The sequence below is a fragment of the Hydractinia symbiolongicarpus genome, chromosome 8 (genome assembly GCF_029227915.1).
Source record: "Hydractinia symbiolongicarpus strain clone_291-10 chromosome 8, HSymV2.1, whole genome shotgun sequence".
NCBI lineage: Eukaryota > Metazoa > Cnidaria > Hydrozoa > Anthoathecata > Hydractiniidae > Hydractinia > Hydractinia symbiolongicarpus.
Genome location: NC_079882.1, coordinates 26,724,916 through 26,744,939, shown reverse-complemented (window position 1 = coordinate 26,744,939; position 20,024 = coordinate 26,724,916). Strand labels below are relative to the sequence as shown.

Below are 20,024 nucleotides of genomic sequence, written 5' to 3'. Positions count from 1 at the left end.
TTAGTTGCTTCAAAGTATATTATGTTGAAATGTATTTACTCTACAAGAGTACTTTATACTTAGAATTACGTCGAGGCTTATTTCTTTCGCTATGTCTAGTTTTTAGGGGTGTTCTATCTTCCAGAGAATGTTTAATTCACAAAAGTTCGAAGAAAATGCCAATCACAGCTTGCGTTGCCAGCCATTATATTTGCGTTCATAATCCGGTCACCACGACATAACCAGTGCAAAAAAACATAATCGGACCATGCGTGCATAATCCGGCTGTCCCGGTTGTAAACAGGCCGTTTTCGCAATCTGGGCATTTACATTTACATTTACACCAGAGCCGAAAGAGCTCAATGCCGAAAACTATGAACTGAAGGACAATCGTTTGTTATGTTGACATTGTTTTTTACTCCTTACTTTTAGCGCAATCCTTTAGCTGCTTCTTCTAGCTAACAGCAGTAATTTTTTTGCTAGCTAGATCATACTGTTCTGCCCAGATTGCGAAAACGACCTGTTTACAACCGGGACAGCCGGATTATGTACGCACGGTCCGATTCTGTTTTTTTTGCACTGTTATGTCGTGGTGACCGGATTATGAACGCTGATATAAATAGCTGGGAGACAGGCTGTGATTGGCATTTTCTTCAAGCTTTTGTAAATTAAACATTCTCTGGAAGATAGAACACCCCTAAAAACTAGACATGGCGAAACAAAAAAGTGTCGACGTAATTCTTAGTATAAACTACCCTTGTAGTAAATACATTTCAACATAATATACTTTGAAGCAACTAAATTTCACGGAACCTAAATTATTCTTTTTGCGGGAATTAATTTTGGTGAAAAGTTATTAAACTTGCGAATCCCAAAATTTAGTATTTGCCACGAATGATATAAAAGCAGTCAGCCCCAATTATATTTGTTTTATTTAAGTCCTATAGGCCTGCCCCGATTATGTTCGTTCTATAATAAGTGAGAAATAATATTACACTGTCGTATATAAACTGCCCTGATTATGTTCCTTTTATAAGTGCCAAATAATATTTTTTGAGTAATAAGCCGGCCTGTCCCGATTATGTTGCCCTGATTATGTATTTTCTGCCCTGTTCTTAACCGGGGCAAGCTGCCGTACTTAATCAGGCCAATGTTCATTATCCGGGCAGAACAATACTTTATCTTATGATCGGTGTACCGTAAATTTAGTTGTTATTATGAATCCTAAACATGGGTGTCTTTTATCGGACGTTCCAGCATATATATTTTCCAATCTAATTTGGTTTGTTTCTTATAGCCTAACATTTGTTTCATCCGATAGATAATTTTGATATTTATTGCACATTGTTACTGTCTCATGTGGTGTATGTATCGATTGAACTGAATTCCCAAGAGGGGGCGGGTTCTCTCGCCTCCCTGTTGGGTATTATACATCCCAACATCATTTCCTGTTATAAACTTTTAAACTGTTGTTTTATTTATTTATTTTAGCAACTGGCTAGTTCTGCTTTTAGTGTTTTTGAGTTTTACTGACTCTGCCTTTCCTCCTCTCGTTTGTTGTTTAGGGAAGGGGAAAGCCTATAGAGTCTGTTAAATAAACTTTTGTATATACTATAGTTTTTTGTTTTATGTCATTTTTGTTTTCTCTCTATATTTATGATAAATTATCCATGTGGAATATGTGGGAGTCTGTAAACTGTAATCAAAAGGCAATTCAGTGTGATATTTGTGATTTCTGGATTCATATTAAATGTAGCTAATGGTCTCAACGTCAAGGATTATGAATCTCTTCAAAATTCTACCCAGAAATGGTTTTGCTGTAAATGTAATAATGAAATTCTCCCCTTTGGCATAAAAGCTTCCCCTCTAGTCTACGACAAGTCACTTTCTTCCCTTGAAATCAAAACATTTCTTACAAAGCTTAATACTCTTAAAATCAATCACATCCCTGAAATCATGGGTGGTGTCAACTGCAAATATTATGATCCAAATGAATTCACTGACCTTCAAGTTACTTCTCATAAATTCTCCCTTTTCCATATGAATATTGCATCTCTGTCAAAACATCTTGATGAATTGAAGGTTCTATTACAACAACTTGGGCATGACTTCAGTATTATTGGTATCACTGAAACTAAATTCCAGATTAATGTCCCTCCTATTAATTGTGATCTACCTGGTTACTCCTTCACACACACGCCTACTGAAGGTGAAAAAGGTGGTGCTCTGTTGTATGTTTCTAATCACTTGCAATTTATTGAACGTTTTGATCTTGATACACTCGCATTCAAAAGCAGTGAACTTGAATCTAAATTCATTGAAATTATACAGGATAAAGATAAAAACATGATTGTAGGATGCATTTATAGACACCCCTCAATGTCTGTTGATGAGTTTAACAACCAATTTTTAATGCCCCTTCTTGAGAAGGCGTCTTCTGAAAATAAGCCAATCTTTCTCCTTGGTGATTTTAATATTGACCTTCTAATGTCCGAATCGGTTAAAGAAGTTTCTGATTATATTAATATTACCTCCCAGTTTAATTTAATGCCTCATATAATTTTGCCCACAAGAGTCACTAAATCTACCAGCACAATTATAGATAATATTTATTTTAACTCTGCCAAGTGGGATACTTTGTCTGGTAATATTATTAATTCAATATCTGATCATTTCCCCCAGTTCTTAGTGTTAAGAGATTTGTCTGCTGTCAATCCGGCTCATGTATCTAATGATATTTATGCTCGTAACTGGAAAAAATTCAGTCATGATGCCTTTCGCACTGAACTACAATATACGGACTGGGATGCTATACTTTAACCAAGTACAGATGATCCCAATGTATCGTTTGATAATTTTTACAACAGTTTCAACAGTCTTTTGGATAAATACGCTCCATTAAAAACGACTTGTAATAAAAAAAGTAGAAAAAAATCCAATCCTTGGATTACTAATGGTATCCTTACCTCTATTACTAAAAGAGACCTTCTTCATAAACGTTTTTTAAGAGAAAAAGATCCATATTTTAAGTCTCTCTTGTTAGAGCGTTTCAAAAAGTACCGCAATAAAATTGTAACTCTGTGTAGATTGAGCAAGAGTAATTTTTTCAATAAATATTTTAGTGATAACCAAAAAAATATTGGCAACATTTGGAAAGGTGTTAAAAATATAATTTCTGTTCGTTCTTCTGCTTCTGCTTCTCCAACCTGTATGAACATTGATAACTTACTTGTCACTGATCCAGTGACAATTGCTAGCTCTTTTAATAATTATTTTTCATCAATTGCTGACAATGTAAGAATGGGCATCCCATTCACATCAAAACATTTCTCTTCCTTCTTAAAAGATTCTGTTCCTAATTCAATGTTTCTTTCACCAACTGATGATATTGAAGTTCTCCATTGTATTTCTTCCTTGGACCTTGGTAAATCTTCTGGGCCATTTAGCATTCCTGCCCAAATTTTTTCTACTGTTAAAACTGAATTATCCGTTCCACTCTCTAAACTTATAAATTTGTCTTTTACTTCAGGCATTTTTCCTTCTAATTTAAAAACTGCCAGGGTTATCCCTATTCATAAAAAAGGATCCAAATTGGAACTTACAAATTATCGACCTATATCCTTACTTTCAAACATTGATAAGATATTTGAAAAACTTATATATAAACGGGTGTATGGGTTTCTTGAAGCTAACAATGTCCTGTATAAGCAACAATTTGGTTTCAGAAAAAATTACTCAACCTGTCACTAATGAATATCTCTCAAAAAATTATGGATGCTCTTGATAAAGGAAATTATGCATGTGGAGTGTTTATTGATCTCCAGAAGGCTTTTGATACTGTTGATCATGAAATTCTGCTTACAAAGCTTCATCATTATGGAATTCGAGGTAATGCTCTCTCTTTATTTAGGTCCTACTTAATAGGTCGTCAACAATTTGTGTCTTTAAATGGAGCTAGATCAGCAAATAATCTTACCAGACATGGTGTCCCTCAAGGCTCTGTTTTAGGACCACTTTTATTTTTAATTTATATAAACGACTTGAATTGTGCAATTAACAATTCTATGGTACACCACTTTGCTGATGATACAAACCTCCTGCATTTCAGTGACTCATTGAAACAACTGGCCAAACAAATGAATTTAGACCTCAAGCTTCTCTGCCATTGGCTGAATGCTAATAAGATTTCTCTTAATGCTAGCAAGACAGAATACATTATATTTAAACATGCACATAAACCTCTTAATTATGATTTTAGGCTTCTCATCAATGGTAAAAGGCTTATGCCTAGTGATTCTATTAAATATCTTGGTGTTCTATTAGATTCTGATTTAAGCTGGAAGACTCAGATCAATAATACTGTTGCCAAGCTCAAGAGGGCTAATGGAGCTTTAGCTAAACTTCGTCATTTTGTGCCTCAAAATGTCCTTATCCTAGTCTACTATGCCATTTTTCATTCCCACCTGCAATATTGTAGTCATATTTGGGGTCAACCAAATAGTCTTGATGTTAATCGTATTGCTGTTTTACAAAATTTTGTTATCAGACTAATGACTTTTGAATCTCGAAGAGCATCATCTAGTATCATCTATGGCAACCTGGAAATCCTCAAATTCAATGATATTGTCCAGTGTCAGAACATTCTGTTTTTGCATAAGCTCTTTCATGATAAAATGCCTGCTACTATCCAGAATACTTTTGCGGTTGACTTCAACCATGCCCAGAGCACTCGTGCAGAAAAGGCTGGCTTGATCAATCTTCCTACTGTCAATACCGTTTGTTTTGGTAAAAATTCTATTAGATTTAACACCATTAAATCCTGGAATAAGATACAGACATCAATGACTAAAAAATTTGTTTCCATAGATTACTTTGGTCTGAAAAGTGATCTAAAGAAGTATTTTATTGCCTCTTATTAATTTGTAACAAATTTTCCCTTTGTTCTCACACAGTTCATTTATCTGGTGATTATATATGTTCGTGCCGTCTTGTGTGTCCTGTGCCGTCTATTGTACTCGTCCAAGGGTGGCCTTATCCTCGTCTTAGCTTCTGCTATTAGGTAAGGTCTCCCTTCAAAAATAGTTTGTTTGTTTTTTCTCTTCATATTAAAATTTATTTAATTATTTGAACTGTACAGCTATTTTTGATTAATAAAATTATCTTGGGGTATGGGGTAACTAAACTTTAGCATAGACAAGTTTCAATGTTTAGCTACATTTTGAGCGGATTCTCACACATGCGTGAAAAAAATCTGAAAAAATTGACAGCCAATAATTTGCAAACTTTGAAGAAAGTGAAATTAATTGGTTTAGGAGGAGACTAACGAAAAATCGTGCTTATATGTTTTTTTATAATTAAAACATTCTCACATATCATGAAAACAATGTGGCATAAAAAGATTTAAAAATTTTCATTTTTTTGTGTCCAAATTTTGTTCTTTAAAATCGATAATTACAATAACAGTTGCTGCCATTATCGAGTAAAAGCCAACTAACAGTGTTGGTATTATTCCAGGATAGGTACTCCGTAATTTATCCACAGGCCATGTAATTTTTCTTTTTCCATTATTTTTTTGAGTGTCTATTTAAATATACGTTCTTTGTGGCGCCGTAGATTAGTGGTTATAGCTCTCGTGTGCGGGAGACCATGGTTCGATTCCTCTTAACAGCAATTCAACATGGGCGAGTGAATGTTACCATAGCCCGGGTTAACCTAAGTCATGTGAGGGAAATTGGGGAGATGGCTCCATGTGTGGGCCGTTGGATGTTGCCGGGAGTTGTCTAGTAGAACGCTGACCCTAATTGGGTCTGCGTAGCTTAAAATGAGCATTAAATACTCTTGGACTCTCCATCTAAGCCATGGCCTGTTGCTCTCAAAGTTTGTTGAATTGTATATTCATGACATATTCTTATTATTTAGAATCAAACTAAATTTTACCACTGGCAAACCTAGAAATTTAAAGAATGTATCGGTTTAAAGTATCAAAATACAAGAATGTTGCACCAAAGATGCCTAAAAAGGAGGTGCACATGTGATTTTATATAGGTCTAATTTTAGTTAATAAAAAACTCTATTTATAGCACAACAATTTATTTATAGCAAACCATAACAGAGATACCATTGGGGCGAATTATGAATTCATGTGGTAATTTTGTGACTGTAAGCGCAAAACACATAGCCTTCAATGTCGAATCAGGAGGTATGTGAAAAACATTAAGCCTGGAGCTTTCAGTCTATTCATTTTCCTATTTCCTTAATTTTTAAAAAATTCATATTAGGTTATTTTTTTCTGTTTCCTTTTTACAAAGACAATAAAATTGATTTGATTTTGATTGATATAAAGTGATTTTATAACCTTCTAATCATTGTTGTAGTTGTTGTTTTGTCACAGTCACTGGTAATATACACACTGAACAAACTGATGTAAAATTCACTTAGGTGTGTGAAGTAAAATTATAACAATGTATGTAGTGTGTATAATAAATTCATATTTTCGTTCTTAGTTGGTGGCTGTGCTGGTATTTTACCAATTAATACTGTCGGAAGAAGAAATCATAAAGTACCCACCATATATGCTCATTCGGGTAAACAAAAAGATTATTTTACTTAAATTTTAATTGTGATACAGAAATATTATTATAGTGTTACGTTACAGAGTTCCTTACTGACATGGCATTCAGTCCTTTTGATGATGATCTACTTGCTACCTGTTCTCATGATGGAACGGTAATTAACTTATGTGCTTGTTATTTAATTTTAACTCATTTTTTACTTGACATTTTTTACTTCCTTTTGTTGTTGTTGTTGTTTTTGTTGTTTTGTAGATCAAACTTTGGGATATTCCAGAGAATTTTGAAGATACTCATGATGCGCCATTATTAAAAATAACACCAGATGAAACTACTGTAAGGTTTAATGAATTCTTCATTGTCACAGAGGTTTATTCAAGTGATTTATCTTGACCTTCTTTTTATGAGAAATTCAATTTCTAATTATACATTTTTTCAATTCAAGAGGTATTTAACTCATTATGTATGGTTAAAATATATTTTTAGAAGCGAGTAGAGATTGTCAATTTTCATCCACTGGCTGATGAGGTAATTACTTTAAAATTATTATCCTCTAGTCTATATAATAATACGCCAGTTCCGTGTGTCTGTAACAGGCAAAGTGGATGTGTTTTTTTGCTAAACTTTTATTTTTATTCTGTCTTTTGTGTGCTTTTTCAAATTGAATTAAAATTTTTGTTTTTAAAAAGTCACGGTTAATTAATTTTATTGTTCTCATAAAAACCTTTGTGTGATGATGTAAACTTCATTACACAAAAGTCACGGGTAACTAATTTTTATTATTCACTTAAGCAAGTGTCTTTTGTCTACTGTTATATGAAAAACATATTGGTTTTATTTATTCTTGCTTGAATGGAATTAACAACAAAACGTTCTGACGAAAAGAACAGTGAATTTTGCTGTTTGGCTAAAACAAATCATGTGATAAAATAAAGTGATTTCATTTGTTAGAAATTTTATTGCATGCGAATTTATATTTACCGTGATGGGAGCTTTGTTATAAATTGTTATACGAGTAAAGTCACATGCAATTAATGTTGTTATTATAGTTGTCAATTTCGATCAAAAGTTTTCATTGTTTGCGTCTTTAAAATGAAACTGACAACAAATGATTTTGCGATGAGAAACATAGAATAAATTTTAAATGTTTTTGAGTGAATATCTCCACGGGATTTCGTTTAAAACAAGCAAATAAAATAAATTAAGTGGATTATTCCCTGGGTTTAAATAACTAGTTAAATTATTATTTAAGCATCATTCTGGAAATCTAAAATATATGATTGTTGAGCCTACCTTAATAGAAGAGACATGTTTAGTCTTGAGAATTTACGTGCCTCTAAATATATGATGTATATGTAATCAAGAAACGTTTGAGACAACATAAAAGATGTATAAATTCAAAAGTGACAGTCTAGCTACTAAAATTAGTTGTCACCGGCATTAACATTAACTGCTGAAGACTTGATATGAACAGCAAAATATATTTTTTAACAACACAAGTATGAAAAAAGGCACACCGTCAAATTCCCCCAAAACTACTAAATTATTGAAATATAAAGATAATAAAGATGTGTACTGCCTCTATTAGTTCCATCTATGAGCATGTGACCAAGTGGTCCATAGATTTTAAGACAAAAATAGTGCTTATATATCACAGTAATTCGACTGCCCATAATCTGAATGATAATCTGAATGACAACCCTGCTTAAGCTGAAGCAGAGGCCAACAATGCAGAATGAATGTTAGTTGATGATAGAAATATTAGAAAATCAAGGATCTTACAGGTTAACTATGTGGCACATGACTTTAAAAATCCTTAGGCCAGACACCTTGGGGAAGCCATATTTTTTGTACTAACTACTTTCTAGCGAATAGATTGTGGATAGTTAAATGTGATGGCTAGATTAATAGCCTGAACATTGCATTATTTTAAAAAACACCTATGAGAGAACAGCTTTAAAAAGTAGATATTAAAGGTTACTTGTAGTAATTAGATACGGTAAATGGGTCAGATACAAGTGATTGTGCTGTTTACAGCTATAATTCTCATCTTCTTTCTTTTTTTTCATTTTTTATAAATGCTGCCTGCACATAGTAGTATTGCACACAAAAGCCATCCCTTGTTTTGCAGAAAAGAAATACATAGTAAATTTTAATTTTTGTTAAGAATTATGGTTATTCTAAGATTTTTTAACGATAGATGTTAATAAAAAGATATATTTACTATATATATATAAATATTTACTAATCTGACAGGGCCATTGAAGATTCTGGAAATAAAAAATTTGATTTGATTTAGGTCTTAGCATGTGCTGCATTTGATGCTGTTAGTATTATTGACTTAAACAATGGTACTGTGGCTTATTGTAAGTAAAAATTGCGTTAAAAGTTTTTTGCTTAAAGTAAATACGAGGTATAAAATGATGTTGGACTTATAGTATAGAGCCTAAAAAGTTGGTTAACAAATGTTTTTAAATTTTTTAAAAAGCTCCTTTCCATGTCCATGGGAGTTATTGTATGCAGATGATTTGGTGGAAGAATTAATTGAAAAGTTTGAGAAGTGGAAGAAAGGACTAGAAGAGAAAGGGCTAAGGGTGAACACAGCAAAGTCTAAAGTCATGATTAGTAGCATTGCAGCCAAGTGTGACCTTGTAGTTGAAAAGTGGCCTTGTGGAGTTTGCAGGAAGGGGTTGGTAGTAACTTAATTTTTTGTCAGACTTGCAAGCATTGGGTACATAAGAAGTGCAGTAGTATTGGTGGAAGATTAAGAGCTGACATCCAGTTTGTATGCAAGTGCTGCAAAGGTGAGATTATAGAGAATGAAGTATTTCAGCCTTAATGAAGTACAACAGTGGCTCGTTAGAGATAGTTAAGAACTTCTGTTACTTAAATGATATGTTGGGCATTGAAGGGGGTGCTGGAAAAAGTGTTAATTGCAGGATAGGTTCTGCTTGGAAAAAGTTCAGAGAGTTACTTCTTTTGTTGACTAGCAGAGTCTTGTCAATTGAGGTAAAAGGTAGGTTGTATGAGGCCTGTGTAAAAAGTGTTATGTTGTACGGTAGTGAGACATGGGCAGTAAAGCAGGAAGATCTTGACCGTTTAGAAAGAAATGATATGAGAATGGTTGGTTGGATGTGTAACGCCAGTTTGAGAGACAGAAAGAGTTCAGATGAGCTAAGAAGCAGGCTAAGTATCCGTAGAATTAAAGATGTTATCCAGATAAGAAGATTGAATTGGCTGGGGCACTTGGAAAGAATGGAGGAGGATAATTGGGTAAGAAAGTGTAGAGACTTGATAGTTCCTGAGCAAAGCCCAGAGGCAGACCGAGAAAGACTTGGCAGGAGGTTATAAGGACAGACTTGATACAGAGGAAGTTAAGTTTAGATCTAACACAGTCTAGATCAGATTGGAAGAGGGTCATTAATATACCCCATCCAACCCATGCTAGCATGGAAAACGGACGTTAAGCCAAGAATGATGATGATTTTGTTCTCAAGATGTTCACATTAAAAGAATTTCAGATTTAATTATGTTGCTTAATTATGATGTCATATTAAAGCAATATCAAACATGTTTAGCTGTATTTTCCTCGTAATGCTTTTCATAAATATATCAACAAACTTCTGACTATGTTAAAACTTTCTTAAATCAGGTTTCTTTGCAACACCCAACTACCTCTTGATGTTAGATAGATAGATAGATAGATAGATAGATAAATAGATAGATGTGCATATTTTGCATGGATAGCCTCACAAATATCAGGAAGGGGCCATGGCTGTTGCTTCCTTGCTTTTACCTTACCTTTTTATGGTGGTCTTTGTTCATACAGTTAGTCGCTTTTTTATGGAGAAAGTATTGTGTGTACATTTTCTTTTTGGAATTTCCCTATTTACGCTTTAAAATATTGATACTTAGTTCTGTAACTATTTTTGGGCACTTCACTCGTTTAAAGAATTGAAAAGAATTATGCAATAACCCTGGGTATACATTTTAAAAAATGGTAGACCGCATGATAAACATTAATTATCATAAGTAGTGGCCATAAGGCAAAGAAATATAACTATGATTCTTTTTTGTTGATTTGTTTTGACCCTAATTTAATGTTTTCTAAAAGGAATTTAGCAAACTCCGCCTCCATGCTCATATAAGACGAGGCTGTCTGTTCACCTACGACCAACAACGATTAATTTGCGACAGTCCTTTTCTCGGCCGGGAATGAGTGATCAAGAAATTCATTAAATATGGTGACTGAAAAAAAACCCAAGTAATTCAAAAAACTAAAGTACCATTATTTCTAATTCTAGTAACTTTTAGATCATGAAATTTTCATGTATTTTTTTTTTGATAACGGTGATTATCTACATTCAAACTTTATTAATGCATAGATATTACACAGGTGAATTGATTAACATAAATTTTTTTGCCAAAATGACACTCGTTTGCTCGTCCGAGGCTATTTTTTTGCAGCCGACCCCATAACTTGGAATCTCATGTTGGTTTGCAATCAAATTTTGTTAGTAAACACATAGGCCTATACAAGCTTTCACAGAAAATTTTACTGCAAACTAAGTTGCAGATCCTAAGTTATTGGGTCATTGGAAAAACATTAAGAGGACTGGGACGAGAAAATAAGTGTCATTTTGGCAAAAAAAATTATGTTAATCAATTCACATTTATAATATCTATAGATTGATAAAATTTAAATGCACATCCCTGAACAGGTTTAAAATTACTGATGACTGACATCATATTTTTTGCAACATAATTAAATCTAAAATTCTTTAAATGTGAATATCTTGAGAACAAAAAGAGCTTTTTAAAAAATTTAAAAAGACTTGTTCACCAACTTTTTAGCTTTATAATATAATCAGGTTCCCTTTAATGGTTGCAAGACAATTGAAAACTAAATTTGTGCCAAGCTAGCACATTGTGTACATACAATAACATTAAGGTTCATGCCACTCCTCTTACAACAAAAGTTTGTATCTAAAGGATATCACTGTGTAAAATGTAAATGTAACATATTTATTAGAGTCAAAGTGGCTTGTATTTAATTTGATTTTGTTTAATTCTGATGATTAGGAGGGTCACTTAGGTGCGCCTCCTGACATTTTTAGCACAAAATTAAATTTAAAATGACAATAATCTGATTTTTGCCAGAAGTTTCTTATTTGTAGTTTGTGCTAAGTTAAAATCATAAAGTAATTTTTTTTTATCTCCTGTACTTTCATATAATTTATAAATACCATAGTGACTTTGTTTTATATTGACATTCTTCTCATTGTTACATCATCTTAAGGTGTTGAAAACGGAAGCGAGTCCAATTTTCAGAGTATGTCTTGGCGATTGAATGGTAAAGTTATGGCAACAAGTTGCAAAGTAAGAAGATTGAAGAATGTTTTATTGCCTTTACTGTTACATTGTTTTTTGTCGTCATAAATAAATCTGTTTAACAAGGGCTTTAAAGCTCATACATAATATATTTATTTTTAGGACACCAAAAACAGAATTATTGACCCAAGAGCTGCGGAAATAGTGTCTGTGAGTGCATTATATTTGTGGTTTTGTTGATATAATTTTAGTTTCCACATTTATTAAATTAGCACACAATTTGGCAGATTAGGTGCTTTTTCAAGACAGGCACTCAATAAATATTTTAAATAAAGGAAGCCCTAATTTGAGAAAGGTGCTCTTTTTTCTTTCTAGCAATGGTGCTTATTTTAGTAAATATGTTATCTTTTAAACCTCTGTTTGTTGATTAGACATTTGATGGCTTTCCTGGAAATAAAGATTCACGTGTGGTATGGTTGGGAGACACTGATTTTATTTTAGGAACTGGATTTAACAAAGTAAGTCAATACTAGGCTGCATAATATTTTGTAAGCCACATGTCACATTTTTATGTGTTTTTTTTTACTCGTTTTATTCAAAATGTTTTTTTTAAATTCAGAAACATAAAAAAACATTTGGCTTATGGGATGTACGAAACACCGGTTCATTAATATTTGAAGAAGAAGAAGGTTCAGGATCTGGGTATGCAGACTTAATATTGTTTATTTAAAGTTCATGAACGCTTTACATGTATATTTTTGTCCATTATTTAGAACTTTAATGCCCTTCCATGACGTTGACACAAATATGATTATCATGGCTGGAAAGGTGATTGACCGTGTAAAGTATTGCTTCTATAAAACATGATATTGTTTGTTTATAATAATTTTTGTTTTGTTTTAGGGTGATGGATATGCTTCATTGTTTGAATTTAACGAATCCAATAAAAATATGACATTGTGTGAGTTTGTTATATATGTATTATCATAATAACATACTCGTTATATTTGAGGCAAAATTTCCTGAAGTAATTATTTGTCTTGCTCTGGAAGCATAAGCGTTATACGTGTGTAGTATTCAGAATATGGTGGAATGACAACTGCAACCTCAACTAAATGATACGTTTAGTTGTGTGCAAGAAAGAACTTCTAAAATGATTTCATGGTGTGAACAGAAGCAGTGAGAACCCTGTCAGTGAGAACAGAAGTACCTGTTTATGCAGACGTACCTGTTTATGTTACTTCTGCATATTAATACTTAATGAACATTAAATTCGTTCACTATTTAATTATAAGTTTTAATGGATGTTAAGGATACATCAACCATTTATTACATTTGTCGACAAAAGTATTTCATACTAGATAAAACTTTGAAACTAAACGCCTTAGAGAAAAATAATTTTTAATTTTTATTTTACATTCACCAAATTGTCCCTTTGTGATTTTTTTATAACTAAAGTTTTATATATTAAAAAAAATATTGTTTTTGGTTTTCTATGTGTATTGATAAAGGGTTAACATACAAATTCTCCTTGTTTTTTACAGAATATTTTCTGTGTCCAACTTATGTACATTGCTATATCGCTAGTGTAATTTCTATTTCTTTCCTTGTCTTTTCAGCATCAACACACTCCTTAGGTCAACAAACATTTGGAATGGGTAGGGCTCCAAAAAGAATTTTAAATGTGATGGAGGGAGAAGTGGAGCGCTTCTTTCAGTTATCCAAGAATGCTATTACACCTCTACCTTACATCATACCAAGAAAGGTAAGTTGACTAAAATGTTAGAAATTTTTTTCTTTACTTCCAAAAAATATTTAATCAGTTATAGTTAACAGTTGTCATCTCGTTTAGTCTTATCGGGAATTTCATGCTGACCTTTTCCCGGATACTGTGTATTCTGGCCAAGCATCAATGGATTCTGCTGTATGGTTTTCTGGTGAAAACAAGGAGGTATTGTAATGACAATTACAAATGCTTTAAAGTTTACAGTTTTAAATGTGTGTTGTATAAAAATTATGTTTTCAATAGGTTATTAAATTGAGCCTTGATCCAAAAATTGGCAGCTTAAAACCAATTGTTCGTGGTTTAAAAGTGACAGGCAAAAAATCGTCACTTGATGTTACCACAGAAGCTGTCCATCAATCAACTACATCCGAAACAAATATTACTGAAAATAAAGAGGAGGAAAAAAAAGAAAACGTTATTGAAAAGGAATCTAAAAAAGGTGGGAATTATTAAAATCTGATCGGAGATGATCTCTATTTTGTGTTGACACCGAAAAATAATTCATTGCATGATTGACATGCTACTTGGTTAAATGTTCATTGTTTTTAGAATCTCTAACACAACATGAACCATCTACAGTTGCAAAAAAGAAGCCTATTGTTAAAGGTGGTGGACTAAAGAAAAGTGCAATCTTCCAGGGTGTTCATCAATCAAAATTTAAACATTTAAAATGTGATGTTTTACACAAATCTAAAAACATTGAAAACATTAAAAATTTATCAGAATCTCTACCTTCAGAAAGTGATGGCTTTCAAGTGTATGAGGATTTTGTGTTGTTACCTTTGTCTGGTGCAGGTGGACAGATTGCTGTGTGCCAGGTAAGAACGTTTTGTGCTACTATAGGATGCACTTTATCTTTAGTATTGTAGATTGCTAATCGTCTGGAGTTTGCAAGTGGGCAATACAGGTTTTTAGGCATTCTGATTGGCTTAGCGCTCTTGAAAACAGGCTGATATGTAGCGGTATTGTCCATTGTCAAAAAAAATGGTAGCTTAAAATGTAAACAAGCACAATAAAACAAATTTCAAGAAGCACATGTCTAATTCCTACAATACATTGCCAAAAAAAAGATTTTGTGCAACAATGTAAAGTTTTTGTGTCAAAGTACCGAGAAATAGTGTCATTATTCTGTCAAGAAGCTTCTTCAACAAAGCTAGTTAACTATTTAGCTACATTGTCTATAAAAAACGATGATGATATAACCAGTATTATCAAAAGTACGTAAGTGTTGAACATCGCAATGTTTTGTTAAGAAGGCTTTAGTCTATAGAGATTTTCGAATCTACATAGAATGTTTCCGTTTTTAAACAAGATTGTTTCGAATTTTTACCTCGTGTATTAACAAAAACAGTGAATTATATTATTACAATAAAAACACTAAACAAAAGAGACATTTTGCGTTACAGCCCAGGGTAATCGGTTGTTCTTGCATTAATGCTCAAACCCTCATTTTTTATGTAGTTGACAAAACCTGGAAGACTTCCTGAGTGTGATTTACCAGTGTTACAAAACAGCTGTGGAGTTTTAGATGTTGCCATGGATCCATTTAATAACCGAAATATTGCTGTCGGTAAAGACTTTTTTGTAGTTTTTACTCACTAGAAAAAAAGGCTTACATTTAAAAATGCGTTTTTAAAGTTGTATTATTTTTGTTAAGGCTGTGAAGATTATCATATTCGATTGTGGGAAATACCAGAAAATGGTTTAACTGAGATTCTCACTACGCCTAAGGCGATTTTAAAAGGTGAGACATTTCACCTTATCAAATAAATACAGAAGTAATTATAACTCGGAGATATTTGATGTTTTTTTCGTATAATTCCAGGACATCAGCAAAGAGTGACAATTGTGAAGTATCATCCTACTGCAAGCGAAATCCTTGTGTCTGCAGCTTTAGATTTTACAGTGAGGGTGTGGGATTTAAGTGATTTTTCAGAGATTGGTGCACTGGAGGGACATAATGATCAGGTACTCTTTTAAAAAATGTCTTATTTTCGTGTACATGTGTACACCGTAACAACATGCCAATACCATCGTTTTATTTCTAGATTTTATGTCTATCGTGGCATCCTGATGGAAAATATTTAGCTACTTATTGTAGAGATAAACAGATTCGAATTTATGATCCTGTAAATGACGTGGAACCGATAAAGGTGTGGTTAAATTCTTGTTGTTTAAACTGTTTTGTGTGTCTGTATGTCTTTCAGTTTGTTGATTCGTTGTTTCTAATTGTTTCTAATTTTTTGTTTGTTTAATTGGTTGTTTATTCAACCAATTGTTTAGTTGATTCGTTGTTTAAGTGTATATTTGTAATTTTTTTTTTATTAGGAAGGAACTGGTCCTGTTGTCACGCGCGGTGCTAGAGTGACATGGTGTGGACCCAAAAATAATTGGCTTGTTGTGTCAACAGTTTCTGGGTAACGATTCTTCAACTTTAAAAAAACGCGTTGTGTAAAAATTGTAACTTGAATTTGTTTGCTTGACTCTCAGTAGCATTGTAAAATAGACGTTACAAGATCTTGATAAAATTATTTTTATTTCATAGATCTGGCCGAAGTCTGTTTGTATATAACGAAGATTTGAAGTTACTTACTAACACTGACAATTTAGATACTTCTCCATCAGTACTTAGTCTCCATTACGATGAAGCTAGTTGTACTTTATTTGCAACTGGGAAGGTATGTTCTATCACGTGGCATTAAAGATAACACAAAGCTGGTTCCATCTTTAAATAATGCTGAAATTATTTTTAGGGTGATAGTGTTATATACGCTTTTGAAGTGCACGAGAAGGAGCCCTATTTTCACCCTTTGTCGCATGTTTACATGGGCAAACAACATCAAGTAACGAGTACTTCCTATATTTATTCTTTAAACGTCTGTTTTTTTCTTTGCTGCAATTTTTATTTTATTCTTGTTCAGGCTGTGTCGTTTCTGCGAAAAGACATCGTCGATGTTCGAAAAATTGAATTTGCCAGAGCTGCTCGTTTAACTAAATCGCATATTGAATTGATTTCCTTAACTGTTCCAAGGGTCAAGGTATGTAAATTTGGAGGTGTGGATGATTTTATTTGTATTATAAGATAAGATGAAACAAGTTTTTACTGTTTTCTTGTGTAGATGGAATATTTCCAGGACGATTTGTATTCTGACGTACGAGTGTCGTGGAAAGCAACTATGTCTGGCGAAGAGTGGTTGGATGGTTGTGATCGAGCACAAGAGTGGATTTCTCTGCAACCAACAAATATGAAGAAATGTCAGTACATCTTATTTATTTTTCACACATACATATTCCTGATTTTATTTTTTATTTTTTATTTTATTTTGTTGCAGTAAGTGAAGCACCGAAGGAAGCTCCCAAAGCATCGAAGTATTGCAGTCAAGATATTTTGTCAGAAAAGACTGACGAAGAAAAAAAATCCGAAGTAACATATTTTAAAACTTGATAGATCATTTTTTGTTAGTCTATATATAAAATAACGTGGGCCACTATGTGCTATGTGCTAATATTGGGCTTTGTGTGCAAGAAGGACTTGTTTTATTATGTGTTTTTTGGTAGAAAATTATGTGTTTTTTGGTAGAAAGAAAGACGGAAAATGCTGGGTGGCATATTTTCCATGATGGGCGTTTTACAAAAAAATTTTAAATAAAAGTTACTTAACTATGAACTTTCAGATTCGACAAAAAAAAATCTTGTCATGAGCAACTGCTAAGCAACTTTTGGTGCTAAAATTAAGATCAGGTGTGAATAATTTTACAGCGCCTTTTTCGCATTCTCGCCATTAAGAATTGCATATTGTATTATATTCTTCTGACAGTTAATAAACGCCATGATGGGAAAGTTGGATGTCGATGATAAATTGGAACAAGATAACTTTGAAGGTGTCGATGAAGACGAATGGGTAAGTGAGTTGTTGGCGTCAGTTGCTCAAATATCCTCATTTCATTTGTCAACACATAGGTTTGGGTGCAAGGATTTGTTTACAAGAATATCAAGATAAAACTAAGGTAGCAAAGCTGGGCACTCCAACGGTGTTATTTTTTTTTTCTTAAAAATAATTGTTCAGCAGATATTGTTACAGTGTTAAGGTAAATAAGTGCAACAGAGAAGCACAAAAAAAAATTTGTGACATTAATTCAGAAGTATACCTTAAAAAGCAAAACCGAGACTACTCAAGTGGAGTAGATATGAATATTGTGTGATATGTATGCGACAAAATTAAAAGCTTACCTTTTAGCCTCGAGAACCAACAACCCGAAAAAGGTGTTCAATAATTTTTTACGTCTTTCAAGTTTATTTTTTCATAAGAAAAAAATAATCGATAGGAAATCATCTAATTTTTAAGAAATACGGAAAGTATTTATTCTTAACTTAGGTGGTATTCTGACGTAATAATTTCACTTCGTTGCCATAGTAACATCCTTTTCTTTTAGGACGATTGAATCTTCTCGAAATTGTGACAAAGAGGAGTGGAAATCTTATCATTTATATATTTATATTTTTAGTCATTTTGTATGTGTACAATCAAAATAATTTTATGTTTCAGCTCAACCATCAGAGAAACACCAAGCATAGGTGGTCTGGTTTCCGTTTATTTGCTTCTTAAGTTGAATTTTCACTCAAGAGCAAAACGGAACAAGAAAAATACTTAAATTTGACTGGATATCCGCTATTTATTCTTTTGTTTTGTCATTTTTTTCGTTTCTGTCTGCAAGAAAGAACATTTCACCTTTCAGTTTCAATCGAAATAGCTCGTTCCTTGCAGCCTGTTTTGATCTATTTCATTTCGTTTTTTAGTAGACCTCTAAAGATGGAGCCTACAACACCTATTGATAGCCTATCCAAAGACAAACTTCAGGACAAACTTTTTAACATAAAACGCAAGCAGTGTCAAAAAATTTTGCAAAACATTTTTTACGGTTTCGCTACCTAGGCGAGAGTGATATATATATATGGGTTATGTTTTATAGTTGTGAAATTATGATGTGATGAGGATTTTATTTCAAAAACGTCGTTAAGGAGGCATTTCATAAATATGTGCGCAGTAAAACTGTTAAATACTGTAAAACTGTATACTTACCTTTAGCAGTCTGCCTCCCTCCCTTACCTGTGTGCATGTTTTAGAATACCCCCTAAAGTTCTCTGTTCCTGCAGTATTAAGAAACTAGAATCTGCGATTTTTTTAATTTTTTCAATTGGTATTTATTTTTTTGGAAAATTACAATTTTTCAAAAACAGTGAGAGAGTCAGTGATATTGATGTAAAAAGAAAATAGAAACAAAATACGTTCGCTGATAAAAAAAAATTTACCTTTTAGGGAATAACTTATCACCCATTTTGGGACAACAATTTAGGGGGCTGTTTCTATTTCTAATAGAGTTTTACTAGTCGTTAGCCCGTGGAAAATCCACGGGTTCGCCCATCCTTTTTATACCGCATCACGTGCGTCTCGCTACTTGCGCAGCTAAGCTACCATTTTGCGTGACAGACAGACGTATACGGGCATTATAATATAGAAAAATTTTGTTTTTTAGTCATTTTTTTATAAACAAGTGACAATTTTGTAGAAAAAATGATTATTATTATCCAACTTTTAATGACATGTTTTGTAAAGGATTCGCAATTTGTCAGAAATTTTTTTTTTCTTCAAAAATTTCTGTGTTCCAATCAGATACGTATAACATCAAATTTTTTATATCTTTATCTCATGATAGGTGCATTCTCGAAAGGTTCTCCCTTTAAAAAAATAATTTTAAAAATGTTTTATACGTTTTTGGAGGATGTGTACAAATATATAAGTATATACGAAGTAAAATAACACAAATTATAATTTAAAATTGTCATATTTGAATAAAAGGATATTTTTTGTTGCTTTTACCCAGTGTTTTCCTGCTTTTCTACAGTGCCTTTTCTACCGTTCTGACAATCTAGAACGGCGTGAGACCCTGGAGATGAGGTTGGTATTTGCTTTTGTGAGAAGACGAAGTTGGTGTGTGCTTTGCTAAATGGCCAATGCGCCAGAAATCGAACATTGCATAACATACAAAAAGATATATCTTGAGAAAATATTGGTTGTATAATTCCTGTTTGTCCCTTCTTCTTTTTCTACATTGCTAGTCTCTGTTGCTTAGCAGATTTTTGAGTTTTAAAGGATTTGAGCTTTATCTGACATGCTCATAAAACGTTGCGCATAGAAAGTATGAGCGCCAATGTAGCAAACTTGAAATACTATTCGCGATTTTAGCTTCAATTGGAGGCTTATTCGCGAAATTCGCGAAAATTTATAGCATTAAAAATTTTTTTTTGTGACTCGTGGAAAGTAGGAAAATTAGTTTCTAGGGTGCAGAAATGTTTTTTTT

At 32.9% G+C, this 20,024-nt stretch overlaps 1 protein-coding gene across 1 annotated transcript; it reads left to right on the top strand.

The window, feature by feature from the left end:
• The first annotated feature begins 5,875 nt into the window (after positions 1–5,875).
• On the top strand, positions 5,876–19,222 carry LOC130655379 (coronin-7-like). Its single transcript, XM_057458131.1, has 29 exons — positions 5,876–6,002; positions 6,079–6,178; positions 6,483–6,563; positions 6,635–6,705; positions 6,804–6,884; positions 7,035–7,076; positions 8,848–8,914; positions 11,848–11,927; positions 12,042–12,089; positions 12,311–12,397; positions 12,499–12,581; positions 12,653–12,707; positions 12,783–12,840; positions 13,499–13,644; positions 13,732–13,830; positions 13,909–14,104; positions 14,215–14,483; positions 15,127–15,235; positions 15,323–15,409; positions 15,491–15,633; positions 15,714–15,818; positions 15,994–16,082; positions 16,211–16,343; positions 16,419–16,508; positions 16,587–16,703; positions 16,785–16,920; positions 16,998–17,089; positions 17,483–17,566; positions 18,099–19,222. Exons 1-29 carry the CDS (start codon positions 5,943–5,945, stop codon positions 18,105–18,107), a joined length of 2,817 nt encoding a protein of 938 aa, XP_057314114.1. The 5' UTR covers positions 5,876–5,942; the 3' UTR covers positions 18,108–19,222.
• The last annotated feature ends 802 nt before the right edge of the window (positions 19,223–20,024 follow it).